The 23,849-nt window shown below is 36.6% G+C and overlaps 1 protein-coding gene across 4 annotated transcripts in view; it reads right to left on the reverse strand.

The window, feature by feature from the left end:
- The window catches only part of PIEZO2 (piezo type mechanosensitive ion channel component 2), a 504,990-nt gene that overhangs the window by 54,541 nt on the left and 426,600 nt on the right, over positions 1 to 23,849 (reverse strand). For 2 of the 4 annotated variants that reach the window (XM_075585381.1, XM_075585379.1), the window contains exons 29-37: positions 22,455 to 22,544; positions 21,704 to 21,825; positions 19,383 to 19,454; positions 13,677 to 13,780; positions 12,374 to 12,472; positions 8,016 to 8,124; positions 7,454 to 7,525; positions 3,982 to 4,148; positions 1,933 to 2,123 (exon numbers count right to left, since the gene is read on the reverse strand). In XM_075585381.1, coding sequence (XP_075441496.1) covers positions 1,933 to 2,123; positions 3,982 to 4,148; positions 7,454 to 7,525; positions 8,016 to 8,124; positions 12,374 to 12,472; positions 13,677 to 13,780; positions 19,383 to 19,454; positions 21,704 to 21,825; positions 22,455 to 22,544 — 1,026 coding nt within the window. The remainder of the gene's footprint in view (positions 1 to 1,932; positions 2,124 to 3,981; positions 4,149 to 7,453; positions 7,526 to 8,015; positions 8,125 to 12,373; positions 12,473 to 13,676; positions 13,781 to 19,382; positions 19,455 to 21,703; positions 21,826 to 22,454; positions 22,545 to 23,849) is intronic. The other 2 variants (XM_075585382.1, XM_075585380.1) reach the window with 1 other exon arrangement.

Genomic DNA, 23,849 nt, shown 5'->3' on the forward strand with positions numbered 1-23,849 from the left:
TAACCTCGCAAGCGGAATCGAGATGGTGCTCGTACCATCTTGGCTCCCCTATGGGAGGTTAACAAGACCTTCCTTGTCAGTGAGCCAATCAATGGAGACTTCATATTAAAGCATCTTTAACCTGGAATACCATTGGATCGCCATGATAAACACAGTCACAGAATAGCTTGATGCCAAGCAAGACGCAGGCATCAAGAGTGAGGGAAGTAAGGATCCTCATGATGTAAAACAACATCTTTGGTTCAGGTAATAAAAAACAAACAGTGATTTCTGCTTGAAATAAATAATAGATATGTAAGTCGTGAAATCATTGTCAAACAACCTATAAAATCCCATGTCACATGACACTTATAATTTGCAACAAAGTGGAGGCTCTTTCACGTTCGTTGTAAAGAAACGTGATCCAAATGAGCGGGGAAAAAAACACATTTCAGGGAAATAACTTTACTTTTAATCTGGAAATGTTAGTGGATCAAATACTATATGGTGGGAGGTTGCAGTAATTTGAAGTGGGATATTAGGCCAAATTTAAAAGAAACTCCAAAAAAAGTGTTTGCAATAAAATATCTGTAAAATGAAAAGAGATAGAAGATTTGACAGTGAAAAATGGGATGATGATGAAAAATGCGATTAAGGTGAAAAATGTAAAGAATGCATTCAAATACATATTTATTTGTGATATGTCTAGTTGGTTGTACTGGGATTTTTTTTTTCTTTTAACGTATAGACATTTAAAGGTGATTTTTAAATGTTTTTTTGGTTTGTGTCATCAGACAGGCAGAAATGTATTAGAAGTGGAATAGCTGCTCTTTTATTCTACCAGCGTGTCTCTTGTTTAAACCACACAATCTGTTAACAAAACCCTGGTTTGTAAATGTTCTAACAAGCGCCAATGCAGTTGTTTATTATATTGGGAGTATTTTCTGACCATGTTTGCTGAGAAAGTAAAATTAACTTTAAGAACCCATGGTTCCCAGCTGCAAAAACAAATGAGGTCAGATATATAAGAGAAAAAAAACATTTTTCTTTGGTAAATCTGGTGCTATTTGAATCATCTGAAAGACTTTGATACGTACACAGAGGGGGGGGGGGATATTAACTAAACTTGATAAGATGTATAGGAGCTTGATCCTGTGTTAACGGTCATTGAACCAAATGGCAGGTAATGCAGAATCGAGTTCTGATATGTTATCCGAGTTTAGTAAATCTCGGCCCATCATTTTAGCAACATATTCACATCCCTGTAAAAATACAGTTTTATTCTAACATGTTGGTGCTGATAATGTATCAAGATGAAAGTACAGTAGTCCCATTAACAATAAAGTAATTTGACTTATGTACTGTTGGCATTACGTGCAATCAGCAAACACATCTGAGGTACATTAATGAGATATACAAGTAAACAATATAATAACAGATATTCCAGAAATGTGAAAGGCCAAAATATTTGTTTGATGAAAAGAACAAATAGTAAAATATCAACGTGATTTTAGCAGCTGCCCCTCCATCATATATGGGAACCATGCTGTTGGGTTCTTTAAACAATAAACAAAATGCTCAATGATGTTGTGACTTTCAATTCTCTCATCAGAATTAGGCTGATTAGTTTCTATTGTTCTATCGTAGAATAAACCAGGGGTTTTCCAGCACTCAAAATAGCACATATCAGCCCTGTGACTCTTGAATGCAGCTCGCTTTAGATCATGGTTTCTGATGGTGCTTGTTTAGATGTTTAACCTATCCCACAATTTAAAGCAGCTGTCATACTATGAATCTTTGACTTGACCAACAAAGCAACCAACTAATGTTTTTTTAGCCCACCGACTACACAAGGTTTTCACAGCGCTTATTACGGATAAAGCAAGTATCTTTTTTTTATAAGAACATTGAATATTTTTACCGAGTTATAATGTTATCTATTACTTACTATACCTGGACATGCTATCATGGGAAACAGCAGAATCTTCACTGTCCATCCTTTTACTTGCCATCTTATCATGGTTATGGTGACTTGAAGTTGAACCAGGTTCCTCATCAATCCTATCTAGTCCCGACTCCCTGGAAAGGTTCATTATGTGGTTTTGATAATACATGTGAATGCTGTCCCGTGTTGGAACATTGCCCTGAAAAGTTACAGTGAAGTATTTAATGTATTGCAGCTACGGACAGTTGAATACACGGTTAACTTTCAAGACATTCATTTGTTTACTATATTACAATGTTTCTTGTCCACTGAGATGTAAATGTACATTCCAACTGGCCAAATGTAAAAGTTATATTTTTGTTGATGTAAAAGACTTCTACGCACGAGTTGAAGATTTTCTAAGTAAAGATTCCACACTCTCCAAATCAATGGTTTACAACGTGTGAATATCAAAATACCAATTAATAAATGATTAATTGCGCAGTTGAACTATGATAGAATAGCTGCAGTATGGTAAACGCCTACTGCTTTGTATTGCAATAATAGATTAAAAGGATTAAAGAAGCTTGGAAAGAAATATAGCTGTTCACTAAAAATCAATATAATGATACATCAAGAGTACAGGTACAGTAGTAAGATATGTAGAGGAATTTAGTTTAAAAAAATGGCTGCATTGAGAAAATTAGTAAATACCTCACAAAGCCAAAAATAAAAAGTCAGCTCTTCAAGCACAAAAACATTATTCTTATGTTATCATTATCTTATTACAGTATTTATATGGAGCCAACATATTCAGCAGCACAGTAAAACCTGGGGGCGAGGGCAAGAACGAAACACAAAATACATAACTTAAACATAATGAAATAAGTAATCATGTCCCTGCTCCGAGGAGCTTCCAAACTAAAGGAAAGGGAGAGTGAGGGCACAGGGATAAGTGGAGGTATAAGGTCACTCAGCACGGAATTAACTGTAGGCTTGTGAGGAGGCTGTAGGGGAAGCCTCTTTAAAGAGGTGGGTTTTGATGGAAATGTGAATGGTGGGGGAGAGCCTGATGGTGGGGAGAGTCTGGTGGTCTGGGAGGAGAGTCTGATGGTGTGGGAAGAGTCTGAAGGTGGGGGAAGAGTTTGATGTTTTGGGGGAGAGTCTGATGGTGGGGTGGAGTCTGATGGTGGGGGGTTAGGAGTTCCTCAGTTGAGATGTAGTCCTGGAGAAGTTTTGAGGTGGTAGTGAGAGAAAGTAATGAGGGGGGAGGGGGGGAAGAGCCGTACTGCAGACATGAGCTGAGCAGAGACAGTGTGTGAGAGAGTACTTGGGGATTAGTTTGGAAATGTAGAGAGGATGTGTCATGGAGAGAAAGAGAGGGGGATATAAAGATGGAGGGGCAGGAGATAGAGGTGTGTAGGAGAGAGGAGGAGGGAAAGAGAGGGAGGGGGAGAGGAGGAATGGAGAAGTGTGCCCCCCCAACAGAGCGGGAGGGGGAAGAGAAAAGAAGGGGGAAAGAGAGAGGGAGGACAGTGAAAGGGAGGGGGCAGTGAAAGAGAGGGAGTATCGACAGTGAGTTGTTAGGAATGAACAGTAAGAGAAAGAGAGAGGGAGGGAACGTGTGAGAGAAAGAGAGGGGGTAGTGAGAGGAGGAGAGAGATCACCACAGGAAGAGAGACCATCACAGAGAGAGAGAGTGAGATAGAGGTTATACATAGCAGGTATATGGGGCAATAGGAAGAGTTATAGAGAGGGGTTATATGGTGCAATAGACGTTATAGGGAGTGGTTATATGGCAATAGATTATGTGCAGCCCTTTTAGGGACTGAAGGGCCGCAGGTTGCCCACCACCAATTATGGTATTTTTTTTTACTATAAGTCATTGTCTCTTTAAAATGTTATGGGTAAAATATCAGCACTATACCAAATTATTTACTTGTACTCAATGGCTGACAGAACTTTGGATTGTGAAAACTCTAGGTCTAATTGTAATGGTTGCCAGTACAATACTTTGTATGTAAGACTGTAACATTGGTTAACCTTTATAATTTAGATCACATTAAAAAAAACATTACCTTTTTGATTTCTCTGGTCAGCATACAACGTTCTATTCTTAATACTGTAGAGATATCAATGTGTTCTCTTGAAATTGAGTTCAGCCAAGCGGTAAAACTATCAAGTGTTGCGAGGAAAAGAACCCACGTAAACTTCAATATGTTGAATATTCTTTTGATGATGTTATCTGTGAGTTAGGATATCAAATATTATCATTAGAAGACTTTACCAAGCACAACAAAAAGACAATATATTTCATGATTGTTTACTTAATATGGAATTTGAGTGTCCATTGTATGGCTTCAGAAAATGCATTTTATTCCATTGGGTTTTAAAATGCATTATGTTTCATGCATACATACTGTAGAGTACATGATCAAACATGGCTATTAACATAGCTCAACACCCGAGTCGCCCCAAAGATGTCTCCCTAAGAGAGACTCCCCAATATGCCTTCACTGCCCCTGTCCAAAGAGACACTTCAAAGGCCACGTGGAGCTCACCAGTCCCTCCCCCCTGCTTGTCTGCTGTGAGGCCCAGTACTGTGTGCTGCTATTATTTAATTCTACCAAAGAATCAATGGGACATAACTCCTGAATCGCCCCAAAGGCGTCAGCCGAATGGGTGTCGCCGTTTGCTGATGTTTGGTAATGTTACATCTGTTACATTATGTTATTGCAATCTGAAACTCACCAACCCTCCAATCCCCTGTACCCAATGTTTCAACTTATCCTGTCTATAGATTGCAAGCTCCTTGGGTAAGATCTCTTCTAACACATTGCAGGGGTCTCTTCTAACACAATTTTAATCCTGTCTGTAAATGTTACTTATGCCCATAATCATATCTCTAACTGTCCATAAAATGTTTGAAACCTAAATGTATAAGCTTTGTTCATTTAATGGAACCATGTATTATTATAACTCTGACTTTTCCTGTCTATCACAAACTGACTGAATAGTATTGCGATGCCCCCTTTAGTGGAGGCCTATATTAACTTAAAAAATAAATGATGATGATGATGGTCTGCTATAAACATACAGTACACATGTTCCAGATATCGACATTATCCACAGAACATGTGTATTAATAACTGTAATGCTACTTGTTTGTTTCCTGTTAAAGTATTTTGTACTAATACATTGTTATTTATGACAAAAGTAGCCTTAAAAGGACAAAAGTAAAAAAGTACATTTAATATAAAGAATTACATTTTAACTTGTATTTAATTGACTTTGAGTCAGATCCGAAAAGCTTTCTTTATGTTTGATAGTTTATTCAGTTACGTGGTGCTTGTTTTTGTAACATGTGGCTTTTGAGGTATTATAAAATACACTGACTTAAGTATTTTTCCTATAAGTTCTAGGGTACTGACCTTAGTACTAACCAAAGTCTTGGCAATGCTAGTTAAATTCTTCACTCCTTCCTAGGTTAGCTGCCAAACCTCTAACATTCAGATGTACAAATATTCAAGTGTAAAATATATGGGTCTATAAGCATACCTATATATAGTGGTGAACTGCAAGTATTGCTGAAGATTAATGAACAGGTACAAAAAAGAAGGACTTAAATTCTATGATTTAAGTACAAGTCTAAAAAACATATCACTTTCAGAGGCTCTATACCTCCCGACCCTATGGTGACCCTAGCTCTAATCTTTAATGACATATTTCCCTTGAGGCTGGATGTGATTTAGTATCTATTTGAAATTGGGATATGGAGTACTGTATTACTATATATCAACTACGCAGTGACATGTTTTTCAAAATCCTGGAGTATGTACTAAGAAGAATTCACAACATAAAACTTTTTTTCCCCTTCCTTTCTACTCAGATTTATGCATATTTATGTGAGATCATTAACCCCTTCATTATTGCTCTTTTTCCTTCCTTCTTTGGTCTTTTTAATTTTTGGTTATTTTTTTTTCCCTGTGAACTTTTTGCCTTTTCAACCCTCCCACACTTCTTGATGCATGAAGCTCCGTACTGTATAATAGAACGCAGGCTACGGCTACTGACTCCCACAGCTGTTCCTAGAGCTTTACACATCCACTCCAACAATAGTATGTTCTAGTTATGTGTCGTAAATCTGTTGTTGGTTATCACTGCAGGTTGGATCGCAGGACTAGTAGCTGCTGCTTCAAATCAACATGCAGCCTCAGCAAAAATATGAAGGTTGTTTTTTTTTTCTTTATTTATATTTTGACTAAGGGTTTCGGGATAACTTTTAACTTATTTTTAATGCAACTTAAAAGAATTGCTTAAAATGGAATATTCAACTAGTGGTTGTAAAAGGAAAATCAATATTCAGTCGGTGGTTGAGCAGTGCATGAATCTTTATAATTGTCAGCTTTCAAAGGCCTCCTTATGAGCACTAAAGGTTTAATATATTAAAACGTGGCAGTATTGAAAACTGGGTTTGCGACAATATTTTTTATGAGATGGGTAGCGATATTCATCTCATTTCCATAAGTAAAAATGGTGTTATCTCATCATTAAGTAGTCCTGGCGACACTAATAAGAAACAGCTCATACAGTTTTGTGCTAGGCATGTAGATGTGGCAGCGAAGAATGTCATCACTTTGATGTCGGAGGCAACCAATGCATTGCAAAAGCATCAAAGGGGTTAATATACATTAATGTTGTGCAAATTAAAGCACAAAAAGCATAACATCCTTATGTGCAAATATTAAACCTTTAGTAGTCCAATTTGCCAACTAGTCATCGGTTGACTATGACTACGGCAGCTGGTCACTTGGGCTTCTAAGGACTTACTGTAATATATTAAAATTATTATTATATATCATCTTTTGCAATATATGTATTTTATCACCTATTCTAGGTTGGCTAGTGTTATCTTTCCTATGTGCTATATATGGTGGCTATTATATACGCAGGCAAGAATCGGCCTGTCAGCATAAGGTAGATTATATATGTTGGCGTTAGTCTGATATCGCCAGGAATAGTTTAGTGAGTATCATGTGAATTACTCATTTGCACGCTCATTTACACTGGGTGCGTTAACAACTATGTTGATTTATCACACAATAAAAAATAATTTAAAAAAAACCCCTTTCACTGCTTTAGTGAATAGGTCGATAAAAAAATAAAAACCAAATAACACCAATTTTCTTTTAATTTATTGACCTTTAGTGGCTCTAAGCCATACATTTGCTTCCAAAGTTGATTTTTTAATTAATTACCATTACTTCAGATAATTATATTCAGCCCCAATTGATTTACTCAGTTTAACCTGTTTGGTGCCAACGGTGCCTGTGACATATTGGCAGTGGAAGGGTCAAGACCCAGAGAGGCCACCTACCCAACTGACCACTATGCAGCATCCAGTTCTACGTGTAAAACTGAGCGTCATTATCTGATAATAAGAAATAACCCAAGCAACAGGATATTGTGCAAAACAAAGTACTGGAATCCACATCCATTTCCAACCATTCCCTTTCTAAACAGGTCTTGCTCTATGTGTTCACAATGTACCTGGGCCACTAGGTTTCTTTTTGTCATGTTCTTCTTCATCATCTTTCTCTTCACATTCTACGATAATATGACCTGAAAATGACCAACAATAAATTAGTTAACTAAACATTAATGGAGAAAGTAATCAGATAATGCTAGCCAGGCTGGGATGGAGTCAATATGGGACTGTGAGGATCCGTAATGACAATGAATATATTGCAACATATTTTGGATATATCCTTAGTATAGTATCCTATAATGTATAATGATTTGAAGGGCTTGCATATGTAAAAACAAAAATATGTTGCATGTATTGACTATAAAGCATTAACATTCTAATAATGAGAGGGGCTCCCTGCCTTTGATTTCTTTGCCTGGATTTAAGTAGCCCTGTATACAGTATTTATATATGGGACCAAGAGAAATCAGCGACACAGCATTTGTTAACCTGGGAGAACTTTACTGTCATTTTACTCTAGTTTTTCCTTTAGATACACGGTCTCGTCATCAGTTTATTATAGGTTCCAAAGAAGTATATTTTGTAATCATTAATACTTTTACAGGACACTTTGCTGTAACATACCTTCTGCAATCCCCTTCCGTCTCATTTCTCTCTGCTTTTCTTCTTTGCTCTCCTTGTGCCTTTGTCTAAGAGCAGTTTTGGGATCTGTAATCCAGGCTTGATACATAAACTAGACGGAACACAATTATTTTATTGATTCATTCTACGATAGATGACAGATAGATATGATAGATTGATATGATAGATAGATAGATAGATAGATAGATAGATAGATAGATAGATAGATAGATAGATAGATAGATAGATAGATAGGTGGGTGGGTGTGATTTAAGTATGCCTGCCATTAGTATACGCCTTCCGTGTTCTACTTAACTTGTTATTAAGTATCACGTTTACAATTGGTATTGGATATCACTGTTTCATGAATAACTTCCTACAATTTATGTAGTGACCTATTGAATTTGGCAAACAAATTAAGTGTAATAAAAGTTACACTATTACACTAAAGTGGCTTGTTAAGATAAACGTATTCCCACTAAGTGCATAAAGATTCCCTGGTGATTTGATGAGAAGGATGCATATTGCACAAAATAATTCATATTCAAATGCATTACACAATGTTTTACTATAGGTATATGTAAATTGTTGTACTGTAAAGAAACATATTTGTTTATAGAAAACAAAACTGTATATGCATTCAAAGTTAATATTGAATACAGCTACCAACAAAATTATGTACAGGGCAAATACAGCAACACAACAGCTGGCTGCTACTGTAAGTTTTAAAACCATTTTGAGTGCCAATTTAAACCTGCAGATCTGTCTTCTGCTATTTCTGTGTGATCAAATGTTTAAAGGTGTGTGTTCAACAACAATCTCACAGAATAATTCCCATCTAATGGAGTGAAAACTCTTGGGGGTTAATTATACAATATATTGCCTTAAGTGGCCATTCGGAATGTTTCCTGGCAGAGAACCAAAACCAAAAATGGCCGCTTCAGCATATATAGAATTACCGCCTTAGAGTTAAATGTGTTATTAATGTAATCTAATACCTGAAGCCCATATTTTAATAGCTTCTTAAAACAGCAACATTTATTACATTCTGTGAATTACATTTTCGTGACATGATTTGGGTTTTGGATGACAGAGAAGAGATTTTCCAATCATGTTTACGAACACATAGCATATTACAGTCAGAGAAAAGACAAAAGACGTTAAGACATTTGTCTTTGTGATTGTCATTTGTGTCGAAAATCACTTTCAATGGCATTGCATTTTTTTTTTTTTTTTACAATGGCATGCAACACACAACATAAAGCCGGCTAAACACAGTGTCTTAGCATGCATGGAAGCAAGCACCACCAATGCACATGCACATCATGACATAAACACACCTGGGTCTCAGGGAAGCTGGGGTTTACAGAGTTAGTACTGTTATATTGATTTTGCAATATCTTTAAGTCATCAGGCACAGGTGTTGGGAGACATTTTCTCACAAGTAAACTAAAAATGTTGCTGCACTGTAGTTGTCACATTTGTAAGGAGTGCTCTACCCATAAAGCTTCTTCTAACGTGTTATCACAATGTGCTGCTCATGTAGTACCACGTGGCTGTGTCAAGCAACAATGCCTTTGTATGCTATACTATACTTGACAACCATTTCTGGAAATGGGCAGTTATTGGTGTGCAGATAAGACGTTATAGGCAACAGGAACCTAAAGTAATTAAAGCACTTTGCTTGTTTTGGTGTCAAAATTGTTTCATTCTATAATAGCTATTACTATCTATTTATCAAATCAGTAAGATACTGCACTTATATTGCTGATTTAGAATATTACCTTTCCCTATGTCATCAAGCTCCCAGTCACAAACAGAAGGAGAGTATTCTACTAGTGTATGTACAGTAGTTCTAACGTTCTAGTACAGTAGTCCTCTTTGTCTTGAAGAAGTGTAGATCTGGTATAGGTTCTGAATTAGGACTAACATGGAGAGTTCTTCATAGGTGAAATCTTACAGTTCTTTTCTTTATACTCAGTAAAGAACTTTCAGTACACTCATGAATGTACACTTTCAGTACACTCATTAAGAATTTTCATGTTGGACCATTGAAAACTATAATAAATCCATTGGTGCTTGGAGTGGGTTACATTGAAATATGGACACGTCATTTTTTAATTTTTGATCTCTAAATAAAACACATTTGTAATGGTTGGATGTGCACACTCATACTCAATGTTGCTTCCAATTGTAAAAGTATAGTTTGTGTGGGGTATATTAGGGTGTGGGACCTTGAAGTGGTAGTACACTTTTAAAGATTGACTAATGAGAAATCCTAGGGATGATTTGTCACTTGGTGCTACAATATGTGCAACAATGCACAACCAGACCCTTATTTTGAATGTAAGCGAAGGTACTGTCAGAGAAGAGTGATATATTTTTCATAAAGCAAAATGGGCTTCTTTTTACTTTTCTCCAAATTACAAATATTGAAATTAATTTTCAGCGCTTAATATAGGGGGGAACTGTGTTAGAGAGTGTAGAGTAGACAGAACGAAAGTACAGTAAGCTAGACGTGATACCTTTAATGGCTAACTAATGATTATAAAGTAAACATTTGCAGAAGAAGGGACTGTATTGGTCCTGAAAGTTTGCACACTTTTAAGTTTTTAGTTACTCATTAAATGCATCACTTCTACCTTACTTTGGTCCTGCAATAACTGTGTTACAATGGAACAAGATGTATCATACTGTACTTGTCTTTCTTAGTGAATTATACAGAACTAAAAAAGTTATTATATTAATCTGGCTTGATACCAAGCTCTCTGAGAGTGGATTCATATAGTAAACATTTGTTGTTTTTCTAGTTCCATGCTAGTTTTATTTAGTTTTCTCATTTGACCATTTCACAGCAGTATCTATACTATAGGACACTCTAAATTTTTATATTTGATTACCACTAAAATCTACATTTATTGACAAATGTAAAAAATATACATTGGTCTTCAATGCAGCTAAACAAAATTGAAAAACAAAAGGATCTGTGGGGATCAACGCAATGAAACACAATTTATATGCTGTCTCATTAAAAGTTAATATAACTAAAATGTTAGCCCTTTGATAGAAAATGCTATAGGGTAAAATATTTATGCTTATATGTTGTGATTATAAGGTGTTTTTTTCAATATACTGATCTTCTTTAAAATTTAGTTTACGGTATAACAATATTCCTTCTGCTGGCTTGGTGACACAAGGAAATCTGCAGAAAATCAGAATATGTGCTTTGCAATTAAGAATGGACTTTACAAATCAGTCACTGGCCTGTACTGTACTTTAATTGCACAAATCAAAATAAAGGTCGGAGGGAATTCCTGCAACTTGATTTGTAGAGGAGATGGTAAGCATCTGTGGAATGTACTGTATGCAGTTAGACATTCTGCATAACCCAGTCCACACTTACTAAATTTATGTAACAGTATGGTAGAAACTAGACAAGTTAACAAAAGTAAAATTCCAGCCTTTTATTTTGTAGCAACCTTTAGGAATTTAACAGAAATAATTATATTTGTTGTCAGCTGGTTAGTCACCAGCTAGATACAAACTTTTTTTAGACTATTAAATCCCCTTGGCTTTTTCCAGTATGTTGCAGGTATAACTTACTATATCAGCTTTTTATCTACAGTAATTCAGTGAGACCTCTAAACAGATAACCATTGCAAAATTATTAATAACATTCTGCCATCTATTTCATGAACATTTTATTTATTCTTCTAGGGGTGAACAAGACAAACGTATAAGAAAATAACTGAATAATGGTATATCATAAATCTAACACACTGTATTATAATCATGTACTGTATGTGTAAGTTGTATCAAATTATGTGTAATGAATAGTATAATTATTCCATTTACTAGGAGGCTGTTCTCATAGAAATGAAACCGGCTAGAAAGCCAAACCACTGAATGTGAAATTATATTTATCATAGCATTTTGCTATTTCCTCGTGTCTTACCAGCTTCCTGAGAAAACAAAAACACAAAACTGTCTACCAGCCTTATGAATGCATGCAGTTGGGTTTCACCTTTCAACAACAGTAACAATGGTAATCTCATGGGTAGACGAGGAATGCCTGCATCTGCATTTCCCTCTTGGTTATTTCAGACTGCATGAATGGGATGTGTTTACAAGAACATTACAAATCACTAATTTCCTAATTAATTGGGGGCAACTGTTCAATTGAATTTAAAATACATATTGGTATGGACATCATTTGTGACATTTTATTGTTTTGGAAAACGCACCCAAACACTGCAGGAAGAGGAAGTGCAGAGGAGGCATTGGCGTAAGGATACACTTTGCTAATACACTGTGGACCATAGTCACATTTGGCAAACACTATTGAAATTCCTGATGAATACCTTTGCAGCTTTGATTAAATATTGAAGAATTGTTTTAGGCAGTTTAATGACAGACTTTGGCAAGGCTAAAATGGCTGAAGCAAACTTTCCAATAGCTCTCTAAAAGAAGGACAAAGCAATAGCAATTAGTAGAAAACAGTGAACATTAATGGAGTAATATGTTATGAAGTTAGTTCTATTGAAAAGCAGACTACAGGTACAGTATATACACAGACATTTTCTAAATGATCTAAAACACCACACATGCCTGTTCACTGAAGACCGACATCTATTATCAGTTGTTAACATGATTGAATCGCTGTTAATAATCAGTAATAGTTATCACACCATAGTGAATGAAACTCAAAATATCTAAAATACCGACGGTAGGGACAAAAGGATAAATAAAAAATATCTCTACTTCTTTACACATTTCATGTTATAAAAGGAAATGTTTACACTATATTGTAGGCACACAAAGTTATTAGTAATTAGTAATTAGTTATTAGTTATGAACAAGGCCTCTTTATGCATTGTTGTATTTCTTAAAATGTTACATACTGTAGTATATAGTATGCAATTGTATTAGTAAAAAGCTCTGTGGTTTTAGTAATCCCTACAGAAGTATAAACTAGTTTTGCCATTCACAGAATGAATTCGGTAAACTTAATCAACATATTACACAAATATAACTAGATAGCAAAAACAAAGGCAATCCTAGCTGTAGCGTTTTGCTAATCATTTAAAATAATTTTCTTTGCATAACATAGCTTCCACTGCTCTCAATCATTCAGTGCTGGACAGGCTTGCGACTTTTTATTATGCTGTACTTGTATTTATTGTTTTACAAATAACATTTGCAATTTGATATACTAAATAAATGGTGACAAGAAAACAAAAACAAACAAACAAACAAAAAAAAACAGTTTTCTTAAGCAAACCTCATGTCAAGCAACCTAAGCAATGCAAACATTTTACTTCTTCCCTTCTTCTTCACCATTCGTTCTCTTGCAACATAGAAAAATAAAGTTCCTTGTAAAACTTTATTTTTGCTGTACCTTTCTAAGGCAAGTGAAAGAAGACCTGCGTCAAAAACACCTTTTATACGTTGAAGGGTTTTGTCAATGCAAAGGGCAAGCAGCATTGCAAAAGAATGAACCCAAATGTTCATTTCAGTATTCAATACACTTACAAATACAATACGAGACAACGGCATCAAGGTGCTTGGAGCGCTTTAAAAAAAAATTATATGATGACAAGCTTATCTTTCTAGGGAAGATCTGCCCATCGTGCACTGGCAGCTGGACCTTCGAACCAAGCGTACCTGGAAAGCCGATTTTTTCCTTAGATCATCCTCATCCTTTTTGTCATCATCTTCTTCCTCTTCACTGTCCGTCTCAAACAAATAATAATCACCGCTTCTGACCACTAAGTGAGATAAAATAGTTACTCATTTCGTGAAGTCGCTCACCTGTCTCTCACCTTTTTTGACAACAGTATGAGTTGCGGCTACAGTAGAACAAGACGTGTGGGAGCAGACGTGACTAAAGACAAGAAGTCACTAGTGATTGCTGATACTGTAAATTGTGCTTAAAGATTAGCTAGTGTCAGTGTGGTGTGTAACCTGATGGATAACATGAGTCAGATAAACTAACATTTAATAATGTCACAGTAAGTAAAAGCTATTTACTCAAATTAAACTTCATGTATATAGTTTAGTTAGATATATACATTCTAAGCAATATCTGCTGCAGTGTGTGTAAATGTGTTTGTCTTAACTACAGTAACCCAATGAGTTTTCCCCATTTATTTCGGCAAAGACCAAATTAAACAGAATATAACCTGTGCAGGTCTATGCGGGTGGAAAGTTATTAACACTCTTCTAAAAGGTACCATTCTTATATCCCTTTTCAATATACTATAGTGAGAGGTGGGGTAATGCTCAGCGAACACAACATAAAGTTTCGTTCAAGTAAACGGAAGCCAATGAACCAAAAAAGGTGCTTTACCCAGCTTCTCACCATACTGAATAGAGAGGATAGTGCCTAAGAGGACCTGCAACAAAGAAAATGTTGACGGATTAAATAAAAAAGTGAAACATGGTTGAATTCTTTGTCTAAATCAGGATTCAAGTTGAACCTTATAAAATTTCAGATGTTAGCTAAAGTAATGCTGATTGCTAAATGAGTCGCAGGATTGCTGACAAAAGACCAACATAATATTAAATTTGTGCCTGTGAATTCAGAAAGACCTTTCGCCTCCACGTTAGTATATATTAAATGACGTATGCCTTGTATCCTTGAACAGAACGTTTTTTTTTTTTTTGCGTTGTCTTTTTACCAAGCCTAATAAAACACAAATAGTAACAGAACAAAATGAAAGAAACACAATGAGCGTGTACATAATGGCACCCACTCCATTACTTTCTTCACAGTGACTCTGACTGCTAAAGTAATGTGTGGCTATAAGATCGAGACCCGGGTAATAATCACTTGAAGGGTTTATGTGGGAGAGAAACAAACAGATGAGATGTGAACATTTCGCCTTCATTATGCAAACTCTTTGCATGACTAATCAATAGACACGTAGCAGTGCATAAAGAGATCTCGTATTCTCAGTTTCCAATGAGTTGTGCGTTATAAGGTCTATTTTCTTACTTTTAAAAAGAAGTAGTCACAGACAGCAAATATTAAACACATTACAAAGAGAAATGGCAGGGTTTATTGGGTCTTAAGGGGTTTAGTTACTTAAGTAAGAAAGCTGTTAATTAATGTTAAAGGCCATTCACTTTAATGGCCATATTGTACAGTATACAGGCATACCCCGGTTTAAGGACACTCACTTTAAGTACACTCACGAGTAAGGACATATCACCCATTAGGCAAACGGCAGCTCACGCATGCGCCTGTCAGAACGTCCTTTACAGCAATACCGGCTCCCTACCTGTACCGAAGCTGTGCGCAGGCGGGGAGACTATAGAGCCTGTTACAAGTGTGTTATTTACATCAGTTATGCACGTATGTGGTGATTGCAGTACAGCACATGCATCGATAAGTGGAGAAAAGATAGTGCTTCACTTTAAGTACATTTTTGCTTTACATACATGCTCCGGTCCCATTGCGTATGTTAATGCGGGGTATGCCTGTATTCACTATCCCTTTTCAGTAAAGAGATTCCTACATACAGTACCTTATCAGTTACAGTTTGGCTGCATTCATGTCGGGAGTGTTTGATTTATGACTTAAATGTAAACACACTATGGTGAGTTGTTTTTTCACCATAATTATAACATGTGAAAAGTAAAACAAATAGAATATTTATATTAAAAAACAAACAAAAAAGAAGACATGTATTTGTCATTTTGAATGCCTAGGTGTATTCATAACTAGTATTTTCAATGGCTTAAGTAAGTATTTTATCCAATCTATGCTCCTGAACATACAGTGTAATAAAGATGTCAGTAACAGCATCATAAAAGTCAATTTCTGTTATACAGTAAATGCACCTACAGAAAGATAGACACTAATAACAAAATGCAAGTTGTGTGCCTTTGCTTGACAAAGGGAAAGGGATTTCTGTTAAATATCAAAAAGATATGTAGCCGAGCCCTGCCTCTGGTGCGGGGGAGCTGGCGGTTAGTTGGCCGGAGCTCTGCACGATCGTGTGGTGTGGGCAGCCATTTTGAGTATATCGCATGCACAGTGCGGCGAGGTGCGCATGCAAAGTGTGTAGAGTGTAGTGGCCATCTTAGGACGACTCCGCAGATGCAGCCGCGGGACTACAAGTCCCAGAATGCCTAGAGGGAGGGACTGCCCACGTGGGGCCGTCCCAGCCAATGGGATTTGCGCAGGCAGGAGGAAGAGGAGATATTTTGCGCGCGGAAAGCCTGCAAGTCAGTCAGACAGAGGGCAGCAAGACAGCAGGTAGTGTCTAGGGAGCAGTGCCTCCTGTTCAAGGCCTAGACCTTGGCCCCTTATGTCCCAGCTAGGCCCGGAGTAAACATAAGACAAGTGTTGTTTGGAAGGCCCCAGATGGGGACTCTTCCCATTAGTGTAGAGTACTGCGCTGGTGACCAGATGGCCACGTGGCGCCCCGCGGCCTTGGACCAGGCCACAGGACTTTGAGACATTCAGGTGTGACACTCCACCTGGAGCTCACCCCACGAGGCAGATCAGGACCCTTAGGAGAGAGGGGATTTGTGTTGGAGGCCCAGCGACAAGCACCACCTGGGTACCCAACGTGCACCTACATCCACAGGGGGTAGCGTGACCTCACACTTGGGTGGGACAGGACACCAGGGGTATTGGTGCCACGGCACCCTCAGTGCTTTGGGGGAACCGCCAAGTGTTGGGACATTTAGTATTATGTATAGTAAAGCTTAGTTATATACTTGGTATGGTGTATTACTAATTCTGTGTGTTGGTTCCTGTGAGGGGCTATCCCGCCAACACTGGGATCTCTCATAGGTGGAGGCGCTGCACTGCAAGGAGAAAGAGCTCACCCCAGGCTCCCAGCGGTGGAGGCTTAGGCCTCCTGTGAGCAAACAGGTATAGGAGCATGTGTAATTTCCCTTAAGCATAGGGAATATATATATATAAATAAATATATATATATATATATATATATATATATATATATATATATATATATATATATATATAAATTCTGCATACAGCACTGTAACTGTCTGTGATTTTTATGAGTGGTAGGTATTTTCTGTTGAAAATAGTCCAATAAAAATATCAGTAGCTAAAAATCGACTCGGCCGTACCTTATAGTTTCCTACCAAACTATTTTACAAAAAAATACATTTCATAACAGTAGTTAAATTGATTTATTTCGGGAGAAGCTAAAGATGTTAGCACTACATAAGATCTGGGAAAATATACCTGAAGTGAAGATGAAATTACTGAGAATATCATTACAAAATTCTGCAACATCTAGATCCCTATAATAATTGTCCCTAAGTTAAAAGCGCAATAGAAGGTAGGATCGAATAGCTTTAATGCATTTGAGTTTGCACTCATTAGCTCGGACAAATATCAAAACTATACAAGTTTTAATTTCTTAAACAATATAATTAAGATTTTGTATTACAGTATAATTGTTTGTGATATACACATGGTGTAATATTAAAATATTCAGTATCCAAGTTCAGTATAATAATGGAGGCGAAATGATTTCAAAACATCTTAAAGTTGGGACAGGATTTTTTTCTTATGTTAAACATCAAATGTGTAATGTTAATAAGGGTCATATTCACAGAGCAGAGACGTCTCAAATTTGTGATTCTAGTAAAGAATGTTTCTTGAATAAGACCCTTACTAAAGAAAATTTGTAGAAGAGACCATATCTAATTTCTTAAAAATATCAAATACAGATGTGATCTATATTATCGGCTTTATAATAATGCTTAAACAGTACATCACAATTCATTCAAACATATAATGCTATCACTTTTTATAGTATGAGTCACACTTGTATTTCACAAGATTAACACAAACTTTGAAATGTAAACACAATGGCCTATATTTACACTGCTACGGTGTTATGCCATAAGAAACCTTCCAGAGCCAGAAGACACCTTACAGCCTTTTAATTTGTATGGGCATACAATGTCTTCTAGCGCCGGAAGGTTGGTAAATATGGGCCGGTATCTTTTTTTTACGTTCTAAAAATAAGATAGGTCTCTTAGTGAACAAGAATGCTCTTTTCAAATAGGAATGAGAAATATTGGCACAGTTTCTTTGTGACTTCATAGAACTGGTGTAGAAACATATATTAATATATTCTTCATGTTTCTTTTTGTTGTTTTGATCTTTGCCGGTTCTATGAAAATAACATACAGTACATGTATTTGTAGTAAAATTCAAGTTGTACAGAATGATAGAAAACTCCTGTAGATTACACAGGATGAGCAAGAGATACAGAATGCTTTCAAATAGTGCAAAAACCATGAAGCCATGTTCGCCGAACAGTGAAAGTGAACATAGTTACTACTCACTGCGTTACATTGTTTCAAATATTTCTTTATTAAAAATGACTATAAAAATAAAATAACAAACCGATTGGGTGTAGTAAATGCTTACACCATGTGCTCTATCATTGCATTCACTGGGGCTAATTGGGCGATTTCGGAGGTTGTAGCAGCTACAGACTGTGGAGGCCAAGTGGTTACAGAAGAAGGATCCACACTATACCTGGATCAATACTACCTCAAGTGTATAAGACAACCGACTAGCCCAGCATGAGAGAGACAGATGACTGTTATATAAGGGAAGTATCCTGTTCCTTTACTCACCACTCTATAAGTAATACTCGCTATTATCTCTACCTACAGTACTTACATATTTTACAGATTGAATGCTTTATTTAAAAAATATTGTATATGACTAAGATGTTGCTTCTGACTATATCACCGATTGAGCAATATTTCGTTATATTTCCAAGACAAAGATATACTAGATAAAAAAATGCATCCATCATATGCATGCTGCCGTCTGAATATTTCTATTTATTCTGGACTACAAGACTCATTGCATATTGTATGCTTCTGCTATGCATCTGTCCACAATCTCTGTTTGTCTTATAGATATCCCCTGAGACTGAAGAACAAGATTTGCACATTATGGATTTGAAAGGCATAAAAATGTGCCTCGTTTGTTTTCATGGTGCTACAGGTGTATCTCTCAATACTATTAAAAAAAAAACAGAGTTTCTTCTGTTAGCCCTGCAACTTTTACTAGGATTTATCCTATGTACTTAAATGCCACATTGCATTTAGCTCACAGAAGGATCTTTTTGTTAATCATATACAATATAAAGAAATGAAACAATAAAAAAAATAAAATGGTATGCCTGAAAAAAGTTGGCTAGATGCATCAGATTTCAATTTCAAATCATTGCTTTATACACCTGATCCTTCTAAGGAGTCACAAAGATGAAACCATGCAGAAAAACAAACAGATTATTCTGGTCAAGGATATAAGGGCGAAATCCACGCATTTGACAAACGATTGAGAAAACCTACTGGAAGCATGATCAACCCAAGGCCGCCACCACTGCTTTTTTTTGCCCTTGACTTTCTCTTTTTCTGCTTCTCCTAAAATAAAATATGTTCATATATTAATTTTGCATGAGATACATGGTTTTACACTGCAGTCAATAAGAGAATTACCTCTGGGAAACATAAATCAGATATTGAAGACACACACTCGCACCTATATTGTGTTTATTATATATACATATCAATTTTCCAAACAAGTCTGTAGAAATATGTGTTTCACTATTACACCCACACTGTTGTGCCGTCATGTTTCAAGGTACCCAACATGAAGCATCTGTCATATGAAATAGGATGAAAATGCAACGAAAGCACATTTCAAGACTTACTCATTCGCCACGTAAACCTTTTGCATGACTGACATTATGCTACATATCTAGAGATGTCTAACGCACAAATAACTATCAAGCTGCCATTTAACCCCAGAAAAACAGACATGCACATGTACTATTATGTTATAACGTATAACTCCAGGTTGCTTCTATTGATACACTTACACATTAGGATATTGAAGTATTAGTTCGCTTGGTTGTTCTCCGGGCATTAGCAAACAATATGGGGGTTGCATATCTGAATCAATAGCACCAGTTAGGTGTTATTTAATAAATAAAGGTTTGCATAACTTTAGCTTATCCTTTTTCCCTATAGCATGTCTGAAATCTCGTGAATGCTGCCTAACTTGTCCAACTGTAAAGCGACTTTACTTTTAGTTATTTTTTTTGGTTTGAAGCAAGGGGTCTCCGGAGCTGAAGCATGTTGGTTTCAGCTCGGGGACCTACTGCTTCCCGCGATACTTACATCTGAATGGGCTGCTGGGCACAGAAAAGTCTGTTGAAAGGGCTCATGTCATGTGGACCAATAGAAAGCTGCAATTATCATCCCTTGCGGCTTCCTATTGGCCTGTGTACCACAGGACCTTAAAACAGAAGTAAGATAGTGGCATCACTTTCAGATGGAAGTATGTCTGGGAGCAGGAGGTCCTTGAAGCTAAATATTTACGTGTTCACCTCCAGAGACCCCCTGCTTCTCACATACCGTAGTTGGAATATTTTTTTATTTGCTATATGCAATACGGTGGAGGTTTCTTGTTGCCTTTTTCACCCACCATAACTTAAAACGTCATGGTGTATATATATATATATATATATATATATATATATATATATATATATATATATTTATATACACACATACACATATATACAGGGCTCAACAAATGCACTCGCCAGCTCACCATGGGCGACTGCATTTTGGCTGCTGTCGAGAACTTACCTGCAGCGGTGTCTGGCGCCGCGGTGTGGCAATCACCGTCTTCTCCCCTGCAAATTGTAATGTTTCCCCTGCAGGTCCTGAAAAAATGGCCGTGCTGCATCAAATGACGCTGTGTTGCCATGGCTATGGGACACTACATGACGCTGTGACGTCACGGCATCCTGTTGCCATGGCAACGCAGCATCTCTTGATGCCGTGCGGCCATTTTTTCAGGACCTGCAGGGGAAACATTACAATTTGCTGGAAGTCAGGGATCGCCGCACCACGTCGCCGGAACCCGCCACAGAAGAGTCTTGGGGGGGGGGGGGTGGGAGTTACTTTTTTTGGGGGGGAATGAGTTACTTTTTGGGGGGGGGGGGTGGGCGGCAGGTGGGTTTTGCCCTAGTTTGTCAAGTCATATATATATATATATATATATATATATATTTTTTTTTTTAAGGCAAAGCTCCATTAAACATAAGAAAGAAAACTGAATGTGATGCACAGAGACGGGAATATAAAATATGGTAGTAATGCGATTTGCAAACATTTCTGAAATAAGCCTCAAATGTACAGTACACACAATCAATTTCTGCAGAAAGGATGATTTTGTGCCACCAAGAGTGTGCAAACTAACTTTACTGCCTAAGGAACAGGAAGATATCAAGTCAAGTGCCCTGAGTAACAAAGAAAAGACACCGGGATTCAATGCTAGCACTGTCTCCAGAAGAAAGAAAACAAAAAGCATTTATGGAACGTTAGAAAACAAACTTTTGTGTCAATTTAGTTTAAGATATTTGTTATATATATCTATATATCTTCAGTAATATGTTATGTATTTATGCTTCATTATTTGTAAAATATAAACTTAATAGAAGGCATGCCTTATAAAAATACAAAAGCTCTTATAATATTGAATCTCAAAAGCATATTTCAAGGGTCAAGTACTTACAAACTAGTTTACAGATACATCCCCAATTCATTACGAATAATGAATTTTAACTTAACAGTGAGCTTTAAGTATAATGGCCCAGTACCTTCATCATCATCTTCAGATTTGTGAATATCTTGTTCTTGCTCTGCTGATTCCTGGGCAAGACTCAACATCCTCTCTTTACCCTTTTTGTATTTTTGTTGCCTGGCTTTAATACGGTCCATCCTGGCAAAATGGACAATTGTTTATGATCGATATGCATTTCTAGCAAATATCATTAGGGATTTATTGGCAAAAGTACTGTAGATTGCACATGTGTTGCCTCCTGATCTTAGAGGGGGCATGCTGTACATTTTAAGTTAACAGAAAGGAGCTGAATTCTACAGAAGACAAACAAATACGGCATCACAATGGAACGTGATTGCACAATGAGAGGCAATGTCAGAAGAAGCACTGCCACCATTTAAATATACCATTGTAAAGTCAGAAAAGGGAGAGTGTCATAAGATGCACAAAGCTTTGTAGTTCTGGTATGTTTTTTCACCATACCATATACAGCACATATATAAAACATACAAGATATATAATGACTTGGACCAGCAATAAAATAAATCAGGGAATTAGGCACATGCATTCTGTTGAGAGATAAAGTGAGCAGAGATTCAAAATAGAATACGTGTAATTTCAAAAACAAATGTAAAGCTGTAAAGAAAATCAATACATTCTAAGATCTATACTTATGTCATTACTATGCTAGACATGGAAGAGAAAATATGATGCTTCCTTAGATAGAAAGCAATACGTAAAAACATTGAACAAAATCATTGTAAAAAGTGAATGACAAATTCCCATACTGTCTTTTGAGTTGGTCCATAGATTTTTTTTCTTCTTCAATTCTGGCCTTTACAGCTTTGACAATTGTAGCCTGGAAAAGTTCAGCACCTCTACAGAAACAAAACAAAGGAAGTATTTACAAAGTATCACAACATATATATAGCAGAAATAGTGCTTCAAATGTATTAACATTATATAATGGCTAACCTAGCAGAGTGATAAATACTGCTATGCTCAGGCACACGAATAACTCAACATCAACACTACAGATACAAAGCCTGTATACATGGCCCAATCTGACAGTTCTATGGATACAATTAACCTATCAAAACAGCAATACATTATTTTGTAGAGTCCAATTCTTTTATACTTCATAAGAAAGATATCTACAGTACTTGTACTTTAATTTCAGGCATATACATTAGGGGCTGTGGAACAAGGTTGTTGACACGTTGTCACCCAACTACTTTGACCAAATGCATCATCACATACAGTAAGCACATATCGCCAGCCTGCATTCAGTGAATCACTGGGAGTAGTGAGCAGAAAATGAGACATTTGACCCATAGTTTCCCATTAAGAGAGAACAGGTGAAGGGCGCTCCTAGCTGTGTTGAGTGAAATTCAAAATCAGTGATACTTGTTAATACTCAAAGAAATACAATAAGTCTCAATCTAAGTGTGTCATAGGGATCCTAATATGAAATAAAGTGCAAAATAAAGGTGAATTCTAGAATAATAGTTATTAGACGATGTGATAAATAATAAAGTGCACAGTGGCATAGAAAATAAATAAATTAAAGTAATGCAGCTCTGAAGCCATTTTCAGAATGTATTTGCAAATTCCCAAATGGAGCAATCTTCAGAAACTTCGGGAGCACCTCAGATTGCTGAAGATGACCCCATTAAGACCAGTCTTCGCCGCCTACTGAACAAAATGGTGGATGCCAGTTCAAATATATTTCAAGTGAAATAATCCATTCTCTTAAAATTCTGCTTCCATCATTGCACGGATCTTCAAAACTTGCTTCAAAAGTCTCTTCCACCAGGATGTTCCACCAATGCTGTCACAATTTTACGATCTCTTCAACACCAATATCATTTACTATTACGTCTTCCACTGTCCTACTTATAATGCACTAACAGCATTACTGTAAGTTCCTGTAGCATTTTTTAAGTCTTGTGGTCTCCTTTTATCTGTCAATATATTACTTGGATTGTGCACTCATGGGGGCAAGAACTGAAACACGTGTATATAAATGTTGTTCTGGGTTCCACTGAACAGAAACGCTTATGCGACTGTGGGCAAGGTCGACTAAACAATGATATACCAAGTAAACGGGTGTTAAGGTGTTCTAAAGCGTAACACAGTTAACTAACTGGGCCCTGTATCATATACCATTATATCTATGAAAT

This window comes from Ascaphus truei, chromosome 2 (genome assembly GCF_040206685.1).
Source record: "Ascaphus truei isolate aAscTru1 chromosome 2, aAscTru1.hap1, whole genome shotgun sequence".
Taxonomy (NCBI): Eukaryota; Metazoa; Chordata; class Amphibia; order Anura; family Ascaphidae; genus Ascaphus; species Ascaphus truei.